General features: G+C 41.5%; 1 protein-coding gene across 4 annotated transcripts in view; it reads left to right on the plus strand.

The window, feature by feature from the left end:
* Nucleotides 1–1,249: 1,249 nt before the first annotated feature.
* spire2 (spire-type actin nucleation factor 2) overlaps nucleotides 1,250–26,214 on the plus strand; it is a 46,656-nt gene continuing 21,691 nt past the window's right edge. Inside the window, exons 1-7 of one of the 4 annotated variants that reach the window (XM_078258015.1) lie at nucleotides 1,250–1,685; nucleotides 14,710–14,759; nucleotides 15,890–16,273; nucleotides 17,949–18,029; nucleotides 18,150–18,314; nucleotides 22,873–22,959; nucleotides 24,925–25,066. In XM_078258015.1, coding sequence (XP_078114141.1) covers nucleotides 1,403–1,685; nucleotides 14,710–14,759; nucleotides 15,890–16,273; nucleotides 17,949–18,029; nucleotides 18,150–18,314; nucleotides 22,873–22,959; nucleotides 24,925–25,066 — 1,192 coding nt within the window. In that variant the 5' untranslated portion in view covers nucleotides 1,250–1,402. The remainder of the gene's footprint in view (nucleotides 1,686–14,709; nucleotides 14,760–15,889; nucleotides 16,274–17,948; nucleotides 18,030–18,149; nucleotides 18,315–22,872; nucleotides 22,960–24,924; nucleotides 25,067–26,214) is intronic. The other 3 variants (XM_078258012.1, XM_078258013.1, XM_078258014.1) reach the window with 3 other exon arrangements.

The raw sequence follows: 26,214 nt of genomic DNA on the forward strand, positions 1-26,214 counted from the left end.
TTGGGAGGTATATCTGGTATCACTAAGTTAAAGCAGGGTTGGTTAAGGCAGTTCAAATTGTATTCTTTGACTCTGTTAATCGGCACATGAATCTGTACATAAAATCCCTCAGTACAGCATGAAAGGTGGGAACATTACTCATCACAAACAAATGGTTAGCACTGGTCCATCTTGGACACTTCAACAGGATTCTAAGTGCATCATTGTATGCCACCTTTATCTTATTTATCTTTGCTTTACTGTAGCTGCACGGTGCAGCCTGCCCCATAGGTGAGCTATTGGTCATCACATAGTTAGAACAACTGATTATGAAGTTAAACATTCCCCACAGCTTCCCTTCCCCTCCCCTCCTCTCGGCAACTAGCAGGTGGTTAATGCGACAGCCAATCACCGGCCGTTGATTAACATTTTCCCGCAGATCTAATCGTCTACCTCATTTGCTGACATGGCAACAAGCTAAGTCAAGACGCCGCGAATTAGCCAGACCGTGATCGGAAGCGTAGTGGCTTTACCTTCAAAATAAAAGCAAAAGAGGTCAACTGAAACCTTGATTATGTGTTTTGGTCTTTGGAAATGCAGAAGAAAAAAAACAATATAAATAAATGGCTAAACTGTTATATTGCAACCCACCTTTTTTCCAGACGCGCCTGAAACAGATAACACAGAAATTGCAGAAATATAGAACATATTTTAAATATTGTGATATGGAAAACATTCCAGGTTTGGAAACAAAAAACAAATATTTCCCCCAAAAATATATGGTAATATTTGTTGTTTTGACTGCAGGGGCCACCGACATTTCAATTGGTAGATGACTGCTCTTTATTCATTATTACACTGATGACACAGTTGTTTATTCATCAGCACCCCTATTGACAAAGCTTTGTCTAATTTAAAGTCTGATATTTGGGGTTTTCAAACTCAAAGGGCATTGATCAAATGTATTAACCCCAGATAAGATTAACGACATGCTCCTCATCAGGTTCCTTGGGCCTGTGTTTTTTTTTTTTTATGTTTCGTATAAGAATGTTGATTTTACACCTTTTATTGTAAAGTGTATCTATCTATCTATCTATCTATCTATCTATCTATCTGTCAATCTGCCTGTCTGTCTGTCTATCTGTCTGTCTGTCTGTCCGTCCATCTGTCCATATATTGTTGCTCAAAAAGTTACACGTTGATTAACATTGGTTTTATTTTTTTAAACTTGGACCGGAAGTGCTGCGTTTACTACGGCCACCTTGACACTGTTGTGGTAACGCGGTGCAGCTGCAGTAGTTGAGGAGCAGTAGACGCCAAGAAGACGACAGGAGAGACTGGGCCGAATAGTAGTTAGTCGGTGGATAGCATAAATGGCCCCGGTGCCTAAGAAGTGAAGAATGGACTCCACGCTATCGCTGCCATGGCCAGATCCACCAACAGAAGCGCCGAGGACGGGGAGTCAAGGGTAACCGCCCCCGCGGATCGCGTAGAGTCGCCCCGGGAACTGTCTCTGGAAGAGGTGCTGAAGTCGTACGAGCAGCCCATCAACGAGGAGCAGGCATGGGCGGTGTGCTACCAGTGCTGCAGCGGGTTGAGGGTGCCCCGCCCGCCGGCCGGGAGAGTCATTCGGGTGAAAGACCCGTCCTCCATACTCCTGCGCAGAGACGGAACCGTGTCATTGCAGCAGGAGCCCCGACACAACGGTAGGACAACTGTCGGTTGATGCCACCAACCTCCCTCTGCTTTGTCGCTTGTTTGTAAATAACGTTAGCTGAGCTCCGTCGCGAAACTCAACTATACAAAAAAAAGTAAATTCTAACAATATGTCCACGCTGTGCAAAGTAAATTAGCGCCTAACGTTTGACACAACATGCTGTTTTAAATATTAGGAGACACTTCAATTCGGCGTGAAGTTTTGTCCACGAACCAGCATTCGTTTAGAATGTCGACTTTTTTAACTGGTCCGCCGGTAGCAGGTGAACTTACTAAACTGTGCGACCCAATACTAATGTTTAAATGTCACTAGACTAGCTACATATTGCTTGGCTGATATCGGCGCCGAATTAAACGCTGTCTACCAGTGTTTCATACAAGATATTGAATCATGTCCATCCAGCAGGAACATAAACTATAAACAATGCCACATAAAATTATCAGAACTGCAAACGGAGTTTGGTACATAGCAACATCCTGTTCAAAAGGACGCATCGATGCTATCCCGTCCCAAACAACATTTTATATTTTTGCATAATCAACCTTAAACTACATTATTTGATGATGACCTTACACAAACGGACACAATGTTTTGTTTCGAATAGTCGCTATTGTGTCGCACTCATGCCAATAAGGATGACTCGTATTATGCCCGTAAAAGATGAATTATTCATAGAGAACAGCTTCACCCTAGCATTTCCTCTTGCAAAGACTGTTTGTTTTTGGAGACTTCAAAGGGTGGATGGAAGCCCAAAGGATTTTACGCAAATTCTAGTAGGTTCCCCCGCTGAATTTAGCCTTGTACCTGCATAATATCCTACTGTATGTGAAGTATTTATGTCCTCACTGCGGGCTGCATGGGCCCAAGAAACCTGTTCCAGAAGACCGACTAACACAGAGACATCTTCATGCCAAACTTTAATTTAACTTAATTTAACTAAACTCATATTCTGTACTACTTCATGTGCTGTACCTTTTGCCCTAAAGCAACACACAGTCAGACTATTTGAATATCCTTCTGCTTTGTCCCTGCCAAGAGGTCAGAGAAGGTCAGTTAAATATTAAAAACATTAGTAAGAAATGTTGAGAAAAGTAGGACTGTGAGTTATCAAATCTTAGTAGTAAACAGGATAGCCCTGGCTCCTGTTAACTATGTAACAAGTCCTCACAACTGGATAAACACCCTTTTTGTGCTGTTGTTTCTCATCGTGTTTACCTTTACCTTTTTTAAGGAATTTAACAGGAAAGGGTCACAGTCTGTCTGCAGGTGATGTTGATTCATGTTGCTCAGCGACAGGAGGCAATCTATCTTAGTTTAGTTTGTTATTAGATAACATAAACATAAATAAAATCAACATAAAAACCTAAACATAAGATCAACAAAGCGTCCTAGGACACAAAAGAAGGACACACATGACAGCACAGGCAACACAACATCCTAAGTAGTAACTGTAATAATTAAAGTGCTGGTGTATTTAATGCACCCCTGCTCTGCTGGGCTAAGATTTACTATTGGAGTTCAGCAGCTTGATGGACGTTGGGATAAATGATAACTTTAGTCTGTTTGTTTTACATTTCGGCACACGGAATCTCCTCTGATGGCAGAAGTTCATATTCAGGAGAGAGAGGGTGTAGAGAGTCTGCAGGGATTCTTTCAGCTTGTTTTCTAACAGCTTCCTCGTACAGGCTCTGTGTGGGCTTGTACTCTTTCCTCCCTATTATCCTTATAGCTGTCTTGCGTGTGCTGACCAGCCTGCTTCTCAGCTGCACCGTTAAGTTGCCAAACCATGCTGTGATTCCATATCTGATGATGATCTCCAGAATCTCCTGGTAGAACATGAGCATGATCTGGCTGCTTACGCCGTACCGTCTCAGTCGCCTTAGAAAGTCTAATCTCTGCTGCAGTCTGTTGCACAGGTGGTCAATGTGTGTTCTCCAGCAGAGAAGATTGTCTATATGGACACCTAAGTATTTATAATATGTTACCTGGGTGATTTTCCTGATTTTTGATGACGACTGGCTCATGGTCAATCACTTGCCTTGGGTCAAGGACCGCCTCCTGTGTTTTCCTGTGTTTTTGTGACATTTAAGATAAGATGGTTGGTGTCACACCACTTGTTAAAGGTGTCTATCTCATCGTGGTACACAGTTTATTTTAGTTTATTGTCCCCGTGAGGAAATTAGGTTGCAGCAGAAATCACTTTTTTCATTTTGACAACATAAAGACAAGAAAACAAGACAAAAATGACAAATTTTTAGACATATAGACATTACTAACATAGACCAGGGCACTCATGCATGGGGGGAAGAGGAGGGTTCCAGACCAGCTGGGAAAACAAGAAGAAATAAAAGAAATAACCCTTCTCCAGAAGGGTTTATGTCCTTCTGGACAAGGCTCAGAATTGCTGTGTCATCCGCAAATGTATTTTTTGGGTGTACTTTCCTGTAGGTAGCTTCATCCTCTTCATAATTTATGTGATGGGACAGACAGTAAATTTTGCCGGAAATGCTCGCCGACATTGTGCCAGTGGCTAAAATGAAAATGATTGATAATGCAGCCCGGCATATACCATGCTTCCAACGTCATTGCCCGGTCTAGATGGATTTTGAAATAAACCAATACCCGTTTTCTGAACAAGCGCGCCTCAGCAATGGTTTTGTTTTGAAGGAGGAGACTCGGTCGAGACCAACTAGAATATTTAGCTAAGTCCGAGACAAGTCTGAGACAAAAGAAAAACGTCTCGAGTGTGGACTCGAGTACAGAGTGCTACAGCACTGCTGTCTACATGGTGAGGTGGTAATAGTGGTGAGATTCGAATAATAATTACCTTTTGTTTTCTATTCAACAAGACTGTAGTGACTTTAAAGTGTTCTTGATTTTGCTGGGACCACAGTGGGACACTGGAACCACTTAAGATCCTGGAGAACCACAGTTGCAAACACGCTGCTGTGATCATTCATGTTTAGCTCTCATTAACACAGTTGTTTATCCTTGTAGCCTGTGTTGGTTCACGCTCTGCTGATCCATAAGTAAACACAATTCATATCAAAGCAGTGGTGCAAATCCCTTAACCAGCATGAAGTGGGTTTATTATAGTGAGTCTGTCTACATTATTAATGCAGTCAGTCAGCTAGAGGACCATTTGCATTCTTTAAATGGTCAAATTCCTCCAGTTATAGACAGCTGGGCTATAGAGGAAACAACTATTGTTGACCAACAATCTGAGGTCCAAGCTTCATTATTAACGCAGAATATTTTTAATTGGCCACTTTAATTGACATTTGCACCACTCATGCAAATTTAGGGTCACCATAGTCTCGCTTTGCCAGACCCTCCTCCACAGTGCTGCGGAGGAGGGTCTGGCTAGTCCCCACAGCATTCCGGTATAGGAGAAAAACGTGCTCTGGTTTATTGGCATTTCTTTAAACCAATCACAATCGTTTTGGCGGCGCTAAGCTCCGGGTGCAGTCACGGAGCCTCTGTATTTTGCAGAGGCTCCGTGACTCCACTCGGAGCTTAGTCTCAGGAAGGAGCTTGTTTTGGTGGAACATGTGTACGTTCAAAAGTAGTTTTAGTCGTGCAACAGAAACTCAGATTGGACAGACCCAAGGGTAGCACTCAGATACTATTCAGCTCGTCAGCGGAAGGTCTTCGAGCTGAGCTGAAAACAATCATTTCATTCGTTCATCTGAGATCATTGAGGGGTCTACAGACACTAAAATTTGATAAATAAATTATAATAATAATCGCACTCCAAGGTCCATTTAGTAGCTGTACTGGAGCTTTTGATCATGTCACATAATGTTCATTAGCAGACGGTCAAACTTTGGAAACAACTTGTGAACAGGTAGCACTATACGTAGCAAATGCTACCTAAACTGTCTGTATAGAACTAGTTGATTTATTTCTTGAGCCAATCAAACGCTGGGAGAATCTTGCAAAAAGGCACCTGTAGTTGGTAGATTTGATTCCTGTCATTTTTGAGAAAAATGAGTAAGCTACATAGCTTCATTTTTTGAGTTTTGTTGGGTTTTTCATGCTACTCCATACTGGGAACCTAAATATACAGTATATTGTAACATTAGTATTCACACAGCTGTCAGCCTGCACAGTCTCAAATGACTTTCTATTTCCTGGAAATCTAAACCTCCATCAGGTTTTACAACAATCTGCACAGGAGGACGAAGTGAATGTGAATCCAAATATGAGCCGGGACTGAAGCCGCACTACATAGCATTTGAATGTAAACACACAGCTAGTGTATCAGCCTGAGTCACAAAGGGAGACTGCAACAGAGAAAAACACATCCTCCTCCCTGACATGCTGCACATTCACTCTGTTTAGTGCAGGAACCGGGACCCTGTAAGTCTGAGATATTAAGCGTTAGTCTCTTGTTGCAGCGTTACATTTAGTAGTCTCACATTCTGGTATGGGAGAAAAACGTGCTCTGGTTTATTGGCATTTCTTTAAAACAATCAATCAGCTAGCTGTCTGGATTGACCCTGCAGAGATCTGAGGAGCAGTTAACCATAGTCCTCACAAATCCACCAGAGGTTAGAACGCCAACACAGACAGAGGAAGGGGACGGACATCCGAAAATGACATCCGGAATATCCAGCAGAACAAGAGCAACCCCAGAAGAAAGAAATTCTCGCTTAATTGATCATTAATGTTACCAATGATCGATTAAAGAAAGTGCTTACAATGTGCAACCCTGCTGTTTACCAAATGAAACTCTGGTGTCTGGTGGTATACAGCCAGCAGTCAGCAGAAAGCTTAGCTTTCCTCGTCTGTAATCTGCTTTGGTATGAAACATGACAGACCGTCCCTTTTGGTAAACATGAGTGCGTGTGTGCACATTACTGCTGTCCCTGACATCAGCTGTTGCAGCACTATCTGGTTAACACAAACTGAATCATGGTACTGCAACAAGCTCATGTTAGGCAGAAATGTTATTTTCCCACCACTCAAGATTATCTCCAGTAGAAGAACTAATCTCTGTTTAAACTAACACCCCCAAACCTCATATCTCGTCAACATTCTGGTATACTGGGCAGCATGTATACTCTACCCTTTGCTGGTAGTTGCCGTGGTAACGTTGGTAGCTTAGTCCCAGAGAACAAGATGTCATGACCCAATCAGGAGGAGAAACGTTGGCGTCAGTGTCGGTGTTGCCAAAGGTCTCTGTTTGTGACCGCTGAGACTGAAACACAACCCCGCAGATTCCAAACCAAAACGGGTCAGAAGTGTTTCCCCCCTGGTTTTGAGGGGGAAACGTTGCAAAAGATATTAGTTTTTAAACCAAAACGTAGCAGTGTAAATGTACCCTTCCACAAAAGCAGGAAAAACACAGTATTAATAATTTCATTAGGGGTCCATCATTAAGCATGTTGCTGTTAAAACAACTCATGTTTCTGGCCACCCGACATATAGGGCTGAATGATTTAGAAAAATCTGGATCTTTATACATCCTTATTCTTATTTAAATTGAAAACAGCATTGTTATGGTGTGATTTTTGCTGGGATCCTTAGCAAACAAAGCTGTTTTCTTAAGTCTGTAGGATATGATGTGTAGGCCAGGACATCTGTGGAGCATGTCAATATTTATTTAAAATGGTATTTAGACACATATGTCGCCTTTAACAAATATTGTGCCTCCTGCAATTTGAAAATTGCAGATCAAATTTAGATTGATTGTTCAGCCCTAGTCCAATATCCTTATTCAGCTGCTAAATGCTCCACTATGTTCACCAGCTAGTCGCTAACTTTGGCTGTCTCTGTTTGGTGCCGGGCAGGTAGTGCTCAGTGGGGCAATCAAAGATTCAGAAACACTGTAAAAACACTGGTGTTGTTAAAAGAGGCTAGAAATGTCCCTCTGAGCTAGGGCTATGGCTGCACAATCATTTCACAATTTTACAATTCACTAACTCAGTAGTTCACTGTAATTACCGTGATTTTTGCGTCGTATCGGACGCTGAGAGCCACTGCCCAAGCGGCCGTATTTTACGAGTTCGGAGTGAGAGAGGTTTGTTCATTCCTCCAACCAGCTTCTTGAAAAGGTCGCCGGCCCATTGTGCATATCCAAAACCTGTTGATATCCAAGTCTTTCCTAATGTTTAAAAGTAGCTGTGTCTGATTCTCCTTCTTATCTTTTGGCCGTACATCTCTACGGGAGCCCTGCAAACTGTTGGCTAGTTGATTTGTGTACAGCAACCATAGCAACGCACAGGGCTGACTGTAAGTAGTAAACAGGCAAGAGGCCGAAAACTGCGGTAAAAACCCAGATCGAGACGCATAAAACAAATGTACGCTGTATACATGTCCAAAGAATTCTTCTAAAACCTGAATAATACCGGCATATCCCACATCTTAATCGGAAAATGCTAAATTCGAAAAAGGCCTTATTCAGAATATAAAAACGGAATACGCTGTATACATGACCTGTATCAAATTTGGAATATTGTCATATATTCTGAATAATAGTGGAATATTAGTGTGCATGTAAATGTTTCATAACTGTAATTTCTTTAAAGGACACTCAAATAAACGGTCAAAATGGCATGAAGCCAATATAATAGTTCAGCAATTAGCAAATAGGGAGTGATTTGAACACAGGCTACATTTAGTGCAAGTTAGCAAAAGTTAGCACACAACAGGCTAAATAAAGATGGTGACCACAGTACACCAGGGGCCTGTTGCACAAAACCAGGATAAGGGATTAAGCTGGGATATTCAAGTTATCCTGGATGAATTTAGCTTTGATTTGGTTGCACAAAAGCAGGTGAATTAAACCCAGCCAAGTAACCATGGAGATTTATTCTTTGCAGTTAGCCTGCTCTGGAGCAGGCTAACAGCCGGGGCTAACAACCAGGCTAACATACAGCCAGGCTAAGATTAATCCTGGAGTCTGATGTGTTAAATCAGCTGCTGCTCTGATCCGAAATAAACGTGTTTAACAGTTATTACGTTGTCTTCTGAATATGTTCTACTTTATTTTTATTAACATGCATTACTTGTCACTATTGCTGTCACAAGTTTGATTTAAATCCTACTGTTGCAGTTGTTTGGATGGTAAGAAATGGTTGCACTGGCACCGGAGATAAAGTGGGACAATGCGGAGGAAATGGGCTTTTCCTCCGCTGCTCTCCCCGTGAATATGCCCCGTGCAACGTGGAGAGGTGGGGGGGGGGGCAGGGGGATCCTCCCACACCGTGCAGCGGACTCTAAAGGAGACTTTTAGTGTCAATAACGACGACAATGGCACCTGACCAAACGTCCGTATTTTACCAGATGGGAGTGAGAATGTGTTGGAATGTCACAAAGCTTCTTAATCTTTTTATTTTGGTGCCGTCACGCATCTTGGAGCTTGGGAGTGAGAAAAAAAACATAATAAGAATAATAATAATAATAATAATAATAATAGGCTATATTGTTTTACAGATATGCTTACAGTGTGTATTGAAGTCACTTACTTCTTTTTCTAGTTTTTGTCCAGTCATGTTTGTTCTATATGAACATTAATTGTAGAAAGATATTTAGAATTATAGCTTATAGAGATTTGTGGATATGGTTGTAAAACATATTCTCTCATTATGAATAAGGGTTTGAAGTTAAGCCTAGTCTTTAGGGTGAATGTCCAGAGGAACATTAATTCCCTCTGCTCACTTTTAAGGCAAAGTAGATAATAAAACATTTTATTTATATAGTGCTTTACAGGCTACTCAAAGACACTTTACAGTAAAACCAGCACATTTAGCACATAAAAACAGATACAGCAATACAACCAACACAAAACAAGAATATTAAAAGGTATTAAAACTTTGTAAAAAGGTGGAGTGACTAGTAGGCCCTAAGTAGATCTTTTTAAATCCTTACGCATTGTTTCGTCTGTTGGACTTTTTTTATCTGTCTGATAACAACAGCCGTATTTCCCTTTTTGCATATTATATGTTTCACCTCCTTGTAATGTTCCATTAACAGCTGCTGCTCAGCGGGTTAAACATATGCCGCACGCGTCTTCTCCATTGTAGCATCAGTAAATCTGTGATGGATACCGTGGTCTATTTAAGAAAACCGTGGACGAGCACTTATCCCAGCTATCTACACCTGGCTGACATAGCTTCACCTTCTCATCCTGGCTCGGCAAACGTGCAACCGATTAAGCCGCGATGAGCGGACCACACTAAGTCAAGCTGCACTTTCTCAGTTATCCTGGATTTCTTCATTCTACTTTTGTGCAACAGGCCCCTGGTAAACATTATCATGTCAACATTACACTAGCATGGCTACTAGTGTTATTTTCATGAGCATGTTAGCATGAAAACCACCACCATTTTTATATTTTTAGTTCATCACAACAGTAAAGTATAAAAGTTTAATCCTTAATTTGTTTGGTTTTCTTTACAATGAGAGGTAAAGCCTCACAGAGCTGATAGCATGGCCTCTGTTATGACCAGCATGTCCACAAGTGTCCAAATAACATTCCCATAAGCTCATAACCTGTACTGTTAAAGCTAGGGGTGGAAAAAGAATTCACCTAAATATTTTCTGTGTATACGGCACCGCCGACTACATCATATCTGTTTCCAGCAAAACAAAGTGAAAGCAGAAAATGCTGAAAATACACGTTATGTTCTTCTTTACAAATGAAATAAATGTCAGACTGACTGACGTGATATGCATTCTCCTTAGAAAACAACTAGTTTTTAGAAATGTCTCATGATGTATTGTCTCTAGGTAAAGAATTGTATTATGATTAAGTGTATCTGGAAGTGTATTATTCAACTTTTGTTTTTTGATAAAGAAGGGAAAGACAATCCCAACACTCAATACTATCAAATCGAACCGCAATAGATGAAAATCGCAATAAAAGTCGAAGCGGCAGCCAATGTATTGGAAAAGAATTGAATCGGAACAAATGCATATCGTCCCAGCCATAGTTAAAGCTGATGTTTGCAGTGCCTCCAGTTAGAAAAGCACTGCAGCTCAATGGAGAAAACCAGAACATCGCTCCCCTGTCGTATGGCTAACTGGGTTATTGGGTTTTCCACAACATCCAAGCTTCAGGTCTCTTGGAAGTCTTTTTTTCGATGCAGATTCCTCTCCTCCTTTGTGTGTACGGACCTGTGACTGTGGGAAAGTGGGCAGAGGTATCATTGGTTACACTAAGTGACCCAGCCGTGCATGATTTGAACCTGTCTGACAGGTTTTGCAGCGGTTCATGTTATCATCTCTCATAATAGTCTCCTCGCCCCTCCTTCAGTGTCAGTTGCTGCCTTTTGTTGCAGATTGAAGCAGCGTCTGTGTTCACACAGGGAACAGAGTGACGCTCTGTTGGTCAGAGGTACACGTCCTGCTCTTAGCACTTTGCTGTTGACGGGGAGGTGGATGCGGTAAGCTGGCCCCCCCCCCTCCATCACCTCATCCAGACCAGCGCTCCCCATTTCTGATCTTTGTTTCTGCTGATCTCTCATCTCTCTCTCTTGCTTTGTCTCTCACTCCTTCCATCTCTCTCTCTTCTCTGATGTTTTTTTCACCGGTTGCATCTCTGTGTCTTTGTCTCCGTCTCCTGGTCCTCTCGTCCGTCCATTCTCCTGTTTCACTGCAGTGAGAGCTGCTGATCGAGGAGTTTCAGGCCTCTCGGGTGTCATTACTGACATCTGAGCTGAACTGGGAGACAGACAGAGAGACACACACACACAAGCCAAACTATCATACATAATGTATGATAGTGGGACATATGGAGTAACACATTTGATTTAATGAGTAGAAATTGAAAACAGGCAGATTTTTTATTATTTATTTTTATTTTTACTATTGCTATAAAATTTGCGACATGACTGTTAGTGGCACAAATATCAGGTTTTCTTCAAGCTGCCCCTGGCAACATTTTTAAGTAAAATCTATAAATGTGTCTCCAACCCCAAGAAATGACAAATCAAATGTAGCATGATGTATAAATCTCTCTTCTGCACATTACTGCAGAGGGTGCCAGCTGTTAGTTGAAAGCTTTATTTTGGAAAGAAAATCAGAGAAGCAGAAACCTTAAATAGTAGCTGTTTTGTCTCGTCTCTGTCGTTGTGGTGTTCCTAAATGCTCACATTAGTATGAAAAAACACTTCTGGAGAACGCTGACAGTGTTGGGGCGTTTTTGCTGTGGTTAGGGAGTGAGTTCCACAGAAAGGGGGGCAGCGACTGAGCACGCCCTGTCACCCCAGGTCTGGTGCTTGGTCCAGGAGGAAGGTTGGCGTCAGCAGACCGGAGGCTTCTGGAGGGGGGCAGGGGGGAGGGAGTCAGAGAGGTAGGGGGGGAGCCAGGTTGGACAGGGCTTTGTAAGCATTGAGTAGAATCTTAAAGTTCATCTTGTGTTTAACCGGGAGCCAGTGGAGCTCATGGACGACTGGGGTGATGTGGTTACGTGAGTGCTTACTGGTAAATAAGTCTTGCATTAAGATAAGATAAGATATACTTTATTGTCCCCGAAGGGAAATTAGTTTTGGTCTCTGTCCGTTCCGCAGCTTTACAAAGACACCACAAAATACAGAAAATAAGCATCTCTCAACACATACTCTCATGTAACACAAACATGCTCTCATATACATTAGACAGGTCCCTATATAATAATACTCTCATATACATTAGACAGGTCCCTATATAATAATACTCTCATATACATTAGACAGGTCCCTATATAGTAATACTCTCATGTACACTAGACAGGTCCCTATATAGTAATGCTCTCATGTACACTAGACAGGGCCCTATATAGTAATGCTCTCATATACATTAGACAGGTCCCTATATAGTAATGCTCTCATATACATTAGACAGGTCCCTATATAGTAATACTCTCATATACATTAGACAGGTCCCTATATAATAATACTCTCATATACATTAGACAGGTACCTATATAGTAATACTCTCATATACATTAGACAGGTCCCTATATAGTAATGCTCTCATATACATTAGACAGGTCCCTATATAGTAATGCTCTCATATACATTAGACAGGTCCCTATATAGTAATGCTGTCATATACATTAGACAGGTCCCTATATAGTAATGCTGTCATATACATTAGACAGGTCCCTATATAGTAATGCTGTCATATACATTAGACAGGTCCCTATATAGTAATGCTGTCATATACATTAGACAGGTCCCTATATAATAATACTCTCATATACATTAGACAGGTCCCTATATAGTAATACTCTCATATACATTAGACAGGTCCCTATATAGTAATGCTCTCATATACATTAGACAGGTCCCTATATAGTAATGCTGTCATATACATTAGACAGGTCCCTATATAGTAATGCTCTCATATACATTAGACAGGTCCCTATATAGTAATGCTGTCATATACATTAGACAGGTCCCTATATAGTAATGCTCTCATATACATTAGACAGGTCCCTATATAATAATACTCTCATATACATTAGACAGGTCCCTATATAGTAATGCTCTCATATACATTAGACAGGTCCCTATATAGTAATGCTGTCATATACATTAGACAGGTCCCTATATAGTAATGCTCTCATATACATTAGACAGGTCCTATATAGTAATACTCTCATATACATTAGACAGGTCCCTATATAGTAATGCTCTCATATACATTAGACAGGTCCCTATATAGTAATGCTGTCATATACATTAGACAGGTCCCTATATAGTAATGCTGTCATATACATTAGACAGGTCCCTATATAGTAATGCTGTCATATACATTAGACAGGTCCCTATATAGTGAGCACATTAACTCCTCCTTTCAGTGGCAGTTTTTAATTGAACAACCCTGTCGGCTGCATTCTCCGCAATAAGTGTAGCACAGCCCTTGCGCAATGAGATATAGCACAACTAACATATTGCCCAACCCCAATAACCTACGTATTGCACAAATGACACAATGCACTGACATAATGCACAACCCCAATAGCCTATGAATTGCACAACTAACATATTGCACAACCCAAATAGCTTACATATTGCACAAATTACACATTTCCACATAACCTATGCAATACACAATGACATATTGAACAATCCAACAGCCCATGTATTGCCCACTAACATATTGCTTAACCCCAATAACCTACTTATTTCACGATGACATAGTGCACAACAATTTGGCTGTCGAGTGTGTGTAATTGGAATTTTATAAAAAAAAAAGATGGCACAAAGGAAAAAATCCTGCACTCTGCTCTTGCTATAGCATCACCGTTTATTTACAGAAAACTAAAGTTTCGGTCCCTCGGGACCTTCATCAAGAGTATTTCAAACAACAAACACAACCGGGCTTAAATACATCTCGCCCCTCCCATTCTGTGTCCCCAGGTGTGGGACAATAGACAGTCACTTTTCAATGGGAGTCTCTCAATAAACACATGTGTCACATGTGCAACATTTGACATTCATACAGGCAATCAATCTTAATTCAATTGCAATACTACATACAACAATTGCAAATCCATATCAGGAATATACACTGACTCAAAAAAAAATAACTATAATTTGGTTGTCTGTTGTAGTTTAGAGGAGGATTCCCGAATCGACCGGAGTTTAGAATGCCAACACAAACAAAGCGGAAGGTGAGGGACATCTGGCCGAAAATGAGGGGCATCCGACAGCAGTGGAACAGTCCTGTAGAGGAAACGCTGTCGATATAGACTACTTGAGCGGTTACTGGTAAAGAGGCGCGCGGCAGAGTTCTGTTCATACTGGAGTTTAAGGACTCTGTTTTCTTTGCGGTACCATAGTGGATATTGTTGCAGTAGTCGATCCTGGATGTTACCAATGAATGAATGAATGAATGAGGGTTTCTGTTTTTTTATGCTGTTTAGAAATGACCTAAAGTGATTTAACCCTTGAGTTTTGACTGAAATATGAGATGTAGAAACTGTCATGTTAACATATAAATGGATTAAAAAGTAAAAAGAAAATCCCCCAGCATTGTCCTTTGTGACTCAGGTCCTTGTTGTTTGTTTGTCTCCTCAGATGACACTGATGGACCTCCTCCTCCTCCTCCACCTGCTGCAGAGCGTCAGGTGAGAAAGAAAGAAGACAGACAGAGCACGTCACTCTTTTAAATGTGATAGTAGTATTTTTATTTTTAAGGTCAATATGGTGAAATATTTTTTTTTATTTATAGTATCAAATCATAACAAGAGTTATCTCAAGACACATTACTGATAGAGTAGGTCTAGACCACACTCTATAATTTACATAGATCGAACGCAACCCAAAAGCAGGCATTTAGTGTAGATTCATAATAATTATAGCAGTTGGTATGATGAACAGTAGCAATTATAGAAACAATAAAGATAATGGAACTATGACCAGAAATGATAGTTCAGGGCGTAGTAGGGTGTAGTAGGGTGTAGCAGGGCGCCGAGCAGGACCACAGTGGCAGCTGCAACCATGATTTAGGTGCCACCCCAATCCAAGGAAAACTGTGAGGCGAGAAAACATAAGGACTCCGAAAATAGGTTAAGATGGGATTTTGTGTGCGGTTTTTGCTTATGAATGTTAATTAGTAGTACAAAAGTTTGTAGTGGGGGAAACAAGAAAGTCTCTCAGTTCTTTGTCTTCCGTAGTGTTACTTAGCTAGCAACCGCTGCTCTCCAGCTGGAAGCAACCTTCTCCAAAATCGCGATCAACCCACCCACCTGTGACTGTCCAGGTTAAATTGGCACACAGCCACTCCCCCCTCATGTCACATCAGTCTGACCCTGCCCACTACCTGAAAGACCAATATTTATATCATAACATTGACCAAAAGTTCTATTTTCTCAATCCTTTAAAATTGACTTAAATGAGTAGTCAGGTCTTTCTGAACTTTATTCCAGAAGGGGCAGCATGTTTTATTTCTTTAAATGTATTCATATTTAAACCTAGAAAGGCCATTTCCATTCAAATCAACGTAGCAGAATGGTTAGAGCGGCAGCCATTTTTATGTGTACCATTTCCATGGTAACATATGAACTTCCATATAAGCTGACTTTCGGCAAGCCGCGGAGGTGAGGTTTTGCAGTAACGGACAACGTAACGAGGCAGAGAGCCATTTTGTTGTGCATCAGTCAAATGACCACAGCAAACAGTTGAATGGCCTTTCTATCCATTGTATTTCTGTGAGATTTACTATTGCCTTGTTGTATCTCCCCATCCGTCCCTCCAGCTGGTCCAGTCGCTGGGGGTGGCCATCTACAGAGCTCTGGACTGGGGGCTGGACGACAGCGAGGAGCGGGAGCTCGGCCCGCAGCTGGAGAGCCTGATTGAGCGCATGGCCGGGGGGGACCAGGGGGTGGAAGAAGTCTGCACTGGCAGGAACGGTGCCACAGACGAGGGTTACAGCGGCCAAGAAGAGGAGGAGGAGGAAGAGGAGAAGCAGGAGGGAGTGATCAGGCCGGTGTGTACGTTCCGCCAGGTGGTGGCGCTGTGTGCGTCTCGGCTGGCCAACCCAAGCTTGGCTCCAGAGCACTACCAGGCTGTCTGCAGGGCTCTGTTTGTAGAGACTCTGGAGCTGCAGACCTTCCTCAGCAAGATCAGAGATGCTAAGGAGGTACGTTAGGTTGTCGTGTCAATATTAAGTTAAGTCAAGTCTCACATTGCCAGCTCTATCTCCCCAGTGCTGTGGAGTAAGGTCTGGCTACACCACAGATACATTCTGGGATGGGAGAAAAAACACTCTGGGTTGTTGCATTTCTTTAAACTAATCACAATCGTCTTGGGGACGCTAAGCTCTGGACGCAGCGACGGTGGCTCTGCTAAATAGTCTCGGGAAGGAACTTATTATCAGAATCAGATAACTTTATTGATCCCCTCAGGGAAATTATTTAGTTGCAGTTGCTCACAGTCACATTCAAGGTAAAATAAGAGTAAGAAAAGAGCAAGTCAGTAAGTGTATACAGTAAATAAGTAACATATCTACAATAAGACATAAATAAAAATGTTATGTATTTACAGACATGAAATGAGAGCACTAGCCACCACAGACTCATAAAACATCCTCAGCATCTTCTGACACATGTTGAAGGACCTTAGCCTCCTCAAAAAATAGAGACAACTCTGGCCCTTCCTGTAAAGTATTCCAGAGTTTTTGATCCAGTCCAGTTTATTGTCTATGTGTACTCCCAGGTATTTGTAGTCCTCCACTATGTCCACACCGACACCTCGGATGGAGACAGGGGTCACCGGTGCCTTCCTCCTTCTCAAGTCCACTACCAGCTCCTTCGTCTTTGTCACATTGAGCTGCAAATCATTGTCCTCGCACCATGTGACAAAGATAACTGTTCACACAATACAGTAACATGAGCTATTTCATATTTTGCAGAGCCACCATCGCTGTGTCCAGAACTTAGTGCCACCCAAGATGATTGTGATTGGTTAAACGAATAAAGGGCGCCTTGGTAGCTCACCTGGTAGGGCATGCGCCCCATGTACAGAGGCTCAGTCCTAGCCGCAGCAGATGCAGGTTCAATTCCAACCTGCAGCCCTCTGCTGCATGTCATTTCCAAAATGCCAAAAAATAATATGTGTGGTGAATTGTTTTTTGTTTTTCTTGTTTATTAGATTACCAATTTCAAGACAAAAAAAAAAGTCATTTTCCTTTTCAAAGCCTACAAATTGAATTGAATTGAATGATGAGATGATACACAGACACATACTTTGTACATGGTTTTTCATGGATTATAATTGACACGTTTTTTGAACTTCCAGATAAAGTCTAATGAGTAATTTGGGTTAAAGCCACTATGTGCAGAATTTTTGATTCTCAAACTGGACAAACTAATTTCCATTTCATCCTTCAAAACCATCATATCATCCTTGTTCACGTACATATGCAGTTGCTTCTCTAAATCATAATTTTTCCAGCTAAATATTGGTATGGTTTCTCCCTCTCTTACTCACCCATGTACCTGTGCACTTCTCTCATTATAAGTGTTTACTGTTGTCTGTGTAGTATTTCAAATTGTATTTTATGTAATTTCTAATGTATTGATTTTCAGGCCTCTTTCCCTAAATGGCTTTGTCACTTGTCAGGCCACCATTGTGAATAAGAACCTGTTCTTAATGACTTGCCTGTTAAAAATAAATGTGAAATAGTTTGATGAGTACAACCCCTTTTAAATCTTGCATTTTGCACATGTGGCAGTGTTTGAAATGTTACCGTTGTCACTGTAGCTTGCAATCAATAAAATACAAATAAAAAAATGTGTCTCTGTTTTGTTGCACAGATGCTGAAGAAGATCACAAAAGAGGAAGCACCGGAAAACAGGCCTACATCTGAGCTGGACGCACTGAAACACACAGACTGGGTGAGAGGAAACGAGCGAGGGGCACAGTGTGACAGGGAGGACAATACGGCAGTGTGTTGGACTGAAGAAGGCAGTGTTGACGCGTGCCTGTGTGTGTGTGTGTTGTTGTTTCCATCCCAGGCCCGTCTGTGGGTGCAGCTGATGAAGGAGCTCCGGCAGGGAGTGAAGCTGAAGAAGGTGCAGGAGCAGCCGTTCAACCTGCTGCCCACCGAGTTCAGCCTCACACCCTTTGAGATGCTGATGCAGGACATACGAACTCGCAAGTTCCAGCTACGCAAAGTCATGGTGAGAGGCAAGACTTGGTTTAAACTAGGGATGTCCCGATCCCGATCACAGTATCGGATCGGAGCCGATTTTGGCTTTTTTTTAAAACTGGTCGGGGATTGGCATTCACCCCGTTTACCTTATTCTGATCATTTACATCAGCTTGTAGTGACTGCCGCCTTTCATCACACACGCCCTGCGCCACAGACGCACCGCCAGACTGTCTGGATGCTGGTACTTACAAACCAACATGGCGTGCGGCCACTCACAAGTGTCTGTCACAGAGTGTTTCGCAGCTTGCCGCCCCTTGGCAACAAGAAAAAAAACAAGTCCATCTTTCTTAGGCTATGTTCACACTTGGTGCCAGCTGCCAGTGTCTGTTTTACATTATAATCCTATGGAGTAAACCGTGTCTTCAAAAAACTTGAGTGCTTTTTTAAACGCCTCTCTCTCTGTCTCTCTGTCTGTCTCTCTCTCTCTGTCTGTCTCTCTGTGTGTGTGTGTGTGTGTGTGTGTGTGTGTGTGTGTGTGTGTGTTCTTTCTCTAGCTCGCTTCATCGCTTTGTTTTATCTAACATTAGCACCGCTCCACATAGCGCTCTAGGATGCTGTAGCAGTAACTGTTGTTATAGCAACAAAAGACCCTATCAGCTAATTTTTGGATCCAAAACGCTGCCAGCAATTACCAAAGCGCTCTAGTCAACCTTTCCTTGTCAAAAAAGATGCCAAGTGTGAACATAGCCTTAGTCACCTGTGTAAACACAAGAAGAAAATCAAAGACTGACTATTAAGCACAAGAGCCATCACTAAGTGTAGTTTTCGTAGTCAAGTGGGGAACCTAAAACAGTTTATTCTTTGGTTGGGGGTTTGCTGCGATCCTAAAGAGAACTGTTTTGGTGTTTAGAGAAAAGACTCACTTGCTGCACTATCGTAAATGTATTAAGCTTAAGACATGTTTGAGTTACTTTGTTTACTTAGTTATTTTTGTAAACAAAAAAAAAAAAAGGTGTGCAGCTCTATCATCTGAGCAAATACAAGTATCGGATTGGGACGCGGTATCGGCAGATATTCAGTATTTTAAAAATCGGATCAGGCGTCAACACAGCTGATCGGGACATCCCTCGTTTAAACTAATCAAGCCGAGCATTGGGTATGATGTGAATATGAAAATATGAAAGCAGTTAAAATGTCTATGCTATGAACGCAGATGAAATGTCAGTTGAAGAGTAAGAGATGAGAGCAGATGGAATGTCAGGTGAACTGTAAATAATTAAAGCAATTTAAATTTCAGTTGTAGACTAAGCGACAGAGATGAGGAAAGTGTCTGCTCTGCATATCATTGAAGAGTCAGTTGACTTGTAAATGCTTAAAGCTGTTGAAATGTCAGTGAGGGGGTAAATCAGAGCATCGCAGATCTTGAGGAGGAAACCTCATGAGATCGTTCCTCCTTCTCTGAAATCTTAAAGGGTAACTTTGGTTTTCTTCAGCCTGGACCCTATGTTCTTATGTTTTTGTGTCTAAGTGACTGATGGGAATAACAATCTTTGAAATTAGTCAGAGTTTTTGCTGCTGACAGACTGAGATTATTATTCTAAGTGTCTGACAACATTATGGGATGGATCCCTACAGAGATAGACCTTTTAGTTAAAGAGGAAGATCCTTTTAGTTTAACATGAAACTGTGAAAAATCCCTATCGCCAAACCCACCAGACTAGATTTAACTAAACAGTAATTTATCAATGAAAACACACTTCACTCAAAGTGGACAGAAACAAAATTAAAAAAGCCGTCTTGGTTCATCTTTCCAGAACTTTTAGTGGACGCTAATTGACAATTTTGACACCATATGTTTTGGCCCTATATGATTACATTGCAGCCCGGTTTGTGGCTGCTAGTTACAGAGTTCGCCCTCCATACTGGACCAAATTCAAATACTGTTGTTCACATTACTCACTTAGACGACTTTGCATGAGAAAATAGGGTCCCTGTTGAAAAATACCGAAATTACCCTTTAACTCTGTTCCAATGGGGCACGGGGACATTGAGGGCAGACAGGAGTGAGTCTGTGACGCCTGTCTGACATTTAGAAACCTTGAAGCCACTCTCCTCTGTTTTCAGGCAGTCTATTGCACTATTTACAGTATAGGCTTTATTACAGGAGGAAAATGCAGTCACCTTGAGGCCTTCTCCACGGGCAGATACAGTGGGGAGAACAAGTATTTGATACACTGCCGATTTTGTAGTTTTTCCCACTTACAAAGCATGTAGAGGTCTGTAATTTTTATCATAGGTACTCTTCAACTGTGAGAGACGGAATCTAAAACAAAAATCCAGAAAATCACATTGTATGATTTTTAAGTAATTAATTTGCATTTTATTGCATGACATAAGTATGACATAAGTATGTGATATATCAGAAAAGCAGAACTTAATATTTGGTACAGAAACTTTTGTTTCCAATTACAGAGATCATACGTTTCCTGTAGTTCTTGACCAGGTTTGCACACACTGCAGCAGGGATTTTTTCCATACAGACCTTCTCCAGATCCTTCAGGTTTCGGGGCTGTCGCTGGGCAATACGGACTTTCAGCTCCCTCCAAAGATTTTCTATTGGGTTCAGGTCTGGAGACTGGCTAGGCCACTCCAGGACCTTGAGATGCTTCTTACGGAGCCACTCCTTAGTTGCCCTGGCTGTGTGTTTCAGGTCGTTGTCATGCTGGAAGACCCAGCCACGACCCATCTTCAATGCTCTTACTGAGGGAAGGAGGTTGTTGGCCAAGATCTCGCGATACATGGGCCCATCCATCCTCCCCTCAATACGGTGCAGTCGTCCTGTCCCCTTTGTAGAAAAGCATCCCCAAAGAATGATGTTTCCACCTCCATGCTTCACGGTTGGGATGGTGTTCTTGGGGTTGTACTCATCCTTCTTCTTCCTCCAAACACAGCAAGTGGAGTTTAGACCAAAAAGCTCTATTTTTGTCTCGTCAGACCACATGACCTTCTCCCATTCCTCCTCTGGATCATCCAGATGGTCATTGGCAAACTTCAGACGGGCCTGGACATGCGCTGGCTTCACAGGGGGGACCTTGCATGCGCTGCAGGGTTTTAATCCATGACGGCGTAGTGTGTTACTAATGGTTTTCTTTGAGACTGTGGTCCCAGCTCTCTTCAGGTCATTGACCAGGTCCTGCCGTGTAGTTCTTGGCTGATCCCTCACCTTCCTCATGATCATTGATGCCCCACGAGGTGAGATCTTGCATGGTGCCCCAGACCGAGAGAGATTTACCGTCATCTTGAACTTCTTTCATTTTCTAATAATTGCGCCAACAGTTGTTGCCTTCTCACCAAGCTGCTTGCCTATTGTCCTGTAGCCCATCGCAGCGTTGTGCAGGTCTACAATTGTGGAGAGGTTGGAGTCTGTTTGAGTGTGTGGATAGGTGTCTTTTATACAGATAACGAGTTCAAACAGGTGCAGTTAATACAGGTAATGAGTGGAGAACAGGAGGGCTTCTTAAAGAAAAACTAACAGGTCTGTGAGAGCCGGAATTCTTACTAGTTGGTAGGTGATCAAATACTTATGTCATGCAATAAAATGCAAATTAATTATTTAAAAATCATACAATGTGATTTTCTGGATTTTTGTTTTAGTTTCCATCTCTCACAGTTGAAGAATACCTATGATAAAAATTACAGACCTCTACATGCTTTGTAAGTGGGAAAACCTGCAAAATCGGCAGTGTATCAAATACTTGTTCTCCCCACTGTACATAATTCAGCCTCAGAACACAAATATTAATGAAGGCTTCTCTCAGCCTTCTGTTCTCGCAGCAGTCACATGGAAAAATCATCACCCAACTCTGCAGATACCCTCAGTTCTATGGAGCACTTTAGCTTCTTACAGCTCTTTGTTTTGGTTTCATGCCTCGACCTAACCCTTTTGGTTCAGTCTCTGCTCTTATTAACCGCGTCTCCACCAGCAGGCAGCTCTTTTCAGTGAGAAAGCTCTGATGAACCTGCTGGAACCCGCTTTGGAATGAACACCAAATGGCAGACAAAGTTAGCAACTCTGCTGAGCATTTAGCAGCTAAAGAGAGATTTTTTTCAAGGTCCCATATTGTAAAACGTACAGCAGGTCGAGGTGCTGAATAAAAACTGTGAAAGTATCAAAATGAGAGACCCAGAGAGCGCAGATGCAGAAGACCTGGAGATGCTGACCAATCGGAGCAGACTGAGCTTTTTTGGAAGGGGGCCTTAAAGAGACAGGTGCTAAAACGAAGCGTTTCAGACAGAGGGTGAATACAGGTATATTCAGGTATAACATGTTCCAGTAGAAACCCAAAATACAAGTATGAACCTGAAAATGAGCATGGTATGGGACCTTCAAGAGTTGGTGGAGACCAAAACAGAGCTAAAAGGAGAGTTAATTGCTGCGGAATGTGTTAGTGGGTACGTATGCTAACATGTTTGCCATATCACCTTTATCAGGTGATATGGCAATGTGTTGACAGCTTGTTGCATTGCTGCGTCACTGTATGATTTACAGACACTACAGTTGGTGTGGTGTTTCTTGTTTTACTTAGGTGGACAGTGACATTCCCACGAGTGTAAAGAGAAATGCCCATGAACTGATACTGGATTTCATCAGATCAAGACCTCCACTTAAACCAGTGAGTGGGTTTCGCCTTTTAATAGAAGTTCACTACCGCTGTGTGAAGAAGGGTACATGTGTGCAGTTTTTCTTGCCGTTTACAGTATACCCTGAAAAACCCTGAGTGGGTATCACACAGAATCAGTATGTATACAGTATACAATGCTGTATGCAGTAACCAGGCAGGTAGAAAGAGACTCGTATAGATGAAAGTGAATAGTATTTGTCTGTAAATGTAGCTTAAAGAAGTTTTAATGTGACAGTTATCTTAACTCCTGTGTAACATTGTAATATTAATGTAACTATGCGCCCCTATCATAATTCATATATTACTGATAAAAGCTGACATTTATACATCACTAAGTTGCAAGCTTGTACACAATACATATTTGTTAACACTAGCTTACATTTATATATAACTAGTTTAGACTAATACATTGCTAACATTAGAATTTCCCTGGTATATGTATCCATTCCTAATAGACCTGTTTTAATAACTGATGCCAGTATTTTCCACAGTAAAACCATCCCCCTAGCCTTGATACATACTGATATTATAATACACACCCAGGGATGTGTTTTGCATCAAGTTGTAAACTTAGAATAACTTGTTCTGTGATTTGACGTAACTGTTTATAGACTTTACAGGTCTTTTATTAGAGTTCCACCGGTTTATCAGCCATTTTATAATGCCTCCGCCCAAGCGACAACTGTGGCTGAAGGCATTATTTTTTCAGGTTGTCCGTCTGTCCGTCCCATTATTGTGAGCGCTATATCTCAGCACACCTCCTGGAGAATGTTTTTTTTTTTTTTCTTCTAATCTGGCACAAACGTCCACTTGGACTCAAGGATGAACTGGTTCGATATTGGTGGTCAAAGACGTGTTTTTGGCCATAACTCAAGAATTCCTAGACTAACTATGACAACATTTCACACAAATGTCTAATAGGATAAAATTATGAAGTGATGACATGTTATATCCAAAAGGTCAACTTCACTGTGACATCATAATGTGCTGCCAAAAAATATACACTTAATACCTTTTAAATTAAATTGCTTCAAAGTCTGGATAGACATGGATGTAAACTGCAACTTGACATACAACTGCAAGCCGGTGATTCTAGTTTAGTATATCTGTCAGTCAGCAATGTTCTTCACTGATATCATGGCTATGGTGATGTTTGCTTCATTACATTGTAGTGAATTATGCTCAAACTGTATTACTGAGTTTTTACCATCAATATTACTAGTACTACATGTTATTCTGTGTTTCACTGTCTAATGACAGTCTAAACGCTGTTTCAAAAGCTTTTCCACCCAGTCCAAAAAACACTGTAGACATTTTGAATGGGTGGTTACATCATATGTTTAAAGGTGCCCTGCCACATCTATTTCATGACTTTGTGTTAATGTCTGAAGTTCTGCCATGGACTCTGTAACCTTGGTTACCTTGTTTCAAGCCATTCTAGCGTGGTATAGAAAGCCTGCAGGAAGACTTAGCTCAATTTGTACCAGTTCTCATTAATATTCAACGAGCTAAGCTGCTCGACTCTGATTGGCTAACAGCTGGCCAATGAGAGCCTGGCTATCAGCATCCTTTACCCAGCGCAACTGGGCGAGCTCATGAATAGTAATGAGCTCAGGCAACATGATGTCAGACTGACCACCTTTTGTAATTGGTCTGATTTCTCCTCTTATTTCTTTTCAGTGGCTAGAGCTGACAGAGGAGGTAGCAGTTCATTTTCACATTCACCACATAACACAAACACATATGGACCGAACATATTTCAAAAAATGCAAGTAAAAATGGTTTTGTGTGGTTGGGCACCTTTAAAACATGGCACCTTTTTTTCCTCCATACATGCTTGTATATATTTTGGCCTTGACAGCACCAAGAGAAGCAAAACCCTATGTTTTTTTTCTTAGTCATGTCTTTTAGGTTTCTCAGAAGTATGGATATGTTCTAATTGCTTCTCCTCATTAGGTTTCAGAGCGCAGCCTCCCCCCTCCTCCGCCGCAGCAGCAGTGCCTCCATGACCGCGTCCTGGCCGAGATCAAGCAGGAGAGAAAGCTCCGGCCCGTGGTCCTGCCCAGTTCCAGACGTAAGGGCACAATCATTCACCTTGGTTTGTGGTGCTTGCGTGGGGGATGTGTGGGATTTCCCCCTTTCTGGTCTACATATCCCTGCCTCTGCTCAATTATTTGTATCCCCCCCCCTCAAAGTGATCATCTACTTCACCAATAGTCTATATTAATAGACCATATATTAGTTATATACCTAAAATAAAAGTATTTAAAACTAAATAAAGCGCTGTTACATTAACAATCTATAGTGCCATTGAACGCTAAAATCCGTTACCTTTTTCAGTAATTGAAGCATTATCTGGCGCTGCCGCTAGAGTGCATGTCGGCATGGGTTACCTTGGTTACACGTCTCCAATGGCAAGGAGGCTCTCAGGAAGTGATGTTGAAAATTACAGCTTAGTGCGTCTGAAAAGATGCACACTACTGTTTATTTACACAAAAGTATGTTGGAACGATAGTATAAATATTTTGTATGTATGTACGGAACCAGTGACTTCAGGGCTGAACTGTAGTCTGTACATTCTGTACTGTAAACTATGAGGGACACACTACAGTTAGGCACTGCATACAAGTCTGTAAGCTGTAGTGTCTAACAAGTATTTTTCCATTTCGAGCTTCAGTGCATGTGTAGGTGGCATTGCATTTCATAAACATTGACCAGCTATTTACAGATCAAGGTCAGTGTAGTTCGGTGTGTGGGTCACTGATAAAGGAGTGACACAACACACCACCTTAACAAAACAGTGACTTAGAGGGACTGTCCCCTCAGTTCAACCCTTTTTAGTAAAAAAGAAAGAAAAGGGTTTATTGCCACAGTAAGTTAAGCCTATGTGGAATTTGCTTTCGTGAATGGTGCATACATACACAAACAAACATGTTACACATAAATAGGAAATAAACAATAAATACAGAAACATAAAAGTTGTTTAGCTTAAGAAAAAAGAGACTGACTGGGCTGAGTGCAGAATGCATGAAGAATGCACTGAATTCAGTTGTTTTGTAGTTGGTCGTAAAAAAACAAAACAAGAATTACTTAGTAAATTAAATTATTTGTACTCTTAAGATGTACAAATGTACTTTCTATCATTTGAAATTAAACGTACAGTGTGTCGCATTTAAAAGCAGTATACTGCTAGTATACTGGGAGTTTGCATGCTGCCTCCTTTTTACCGCGGCACGCACATGCCCA

This window comes from Sander vitreus, chromosome 8 (assembly GCF_031162955.1).
Source record: "Sander vitreus isolate 19-12246 chromosome 8, sanVit1, whole genome shotgun sequence".
Classification (NCBI taxonomy): Eukaryota; Metazoa; Chordata; class Actinopteri; order Perciformes; family Percidae; genus Sander; species Sander vitreus.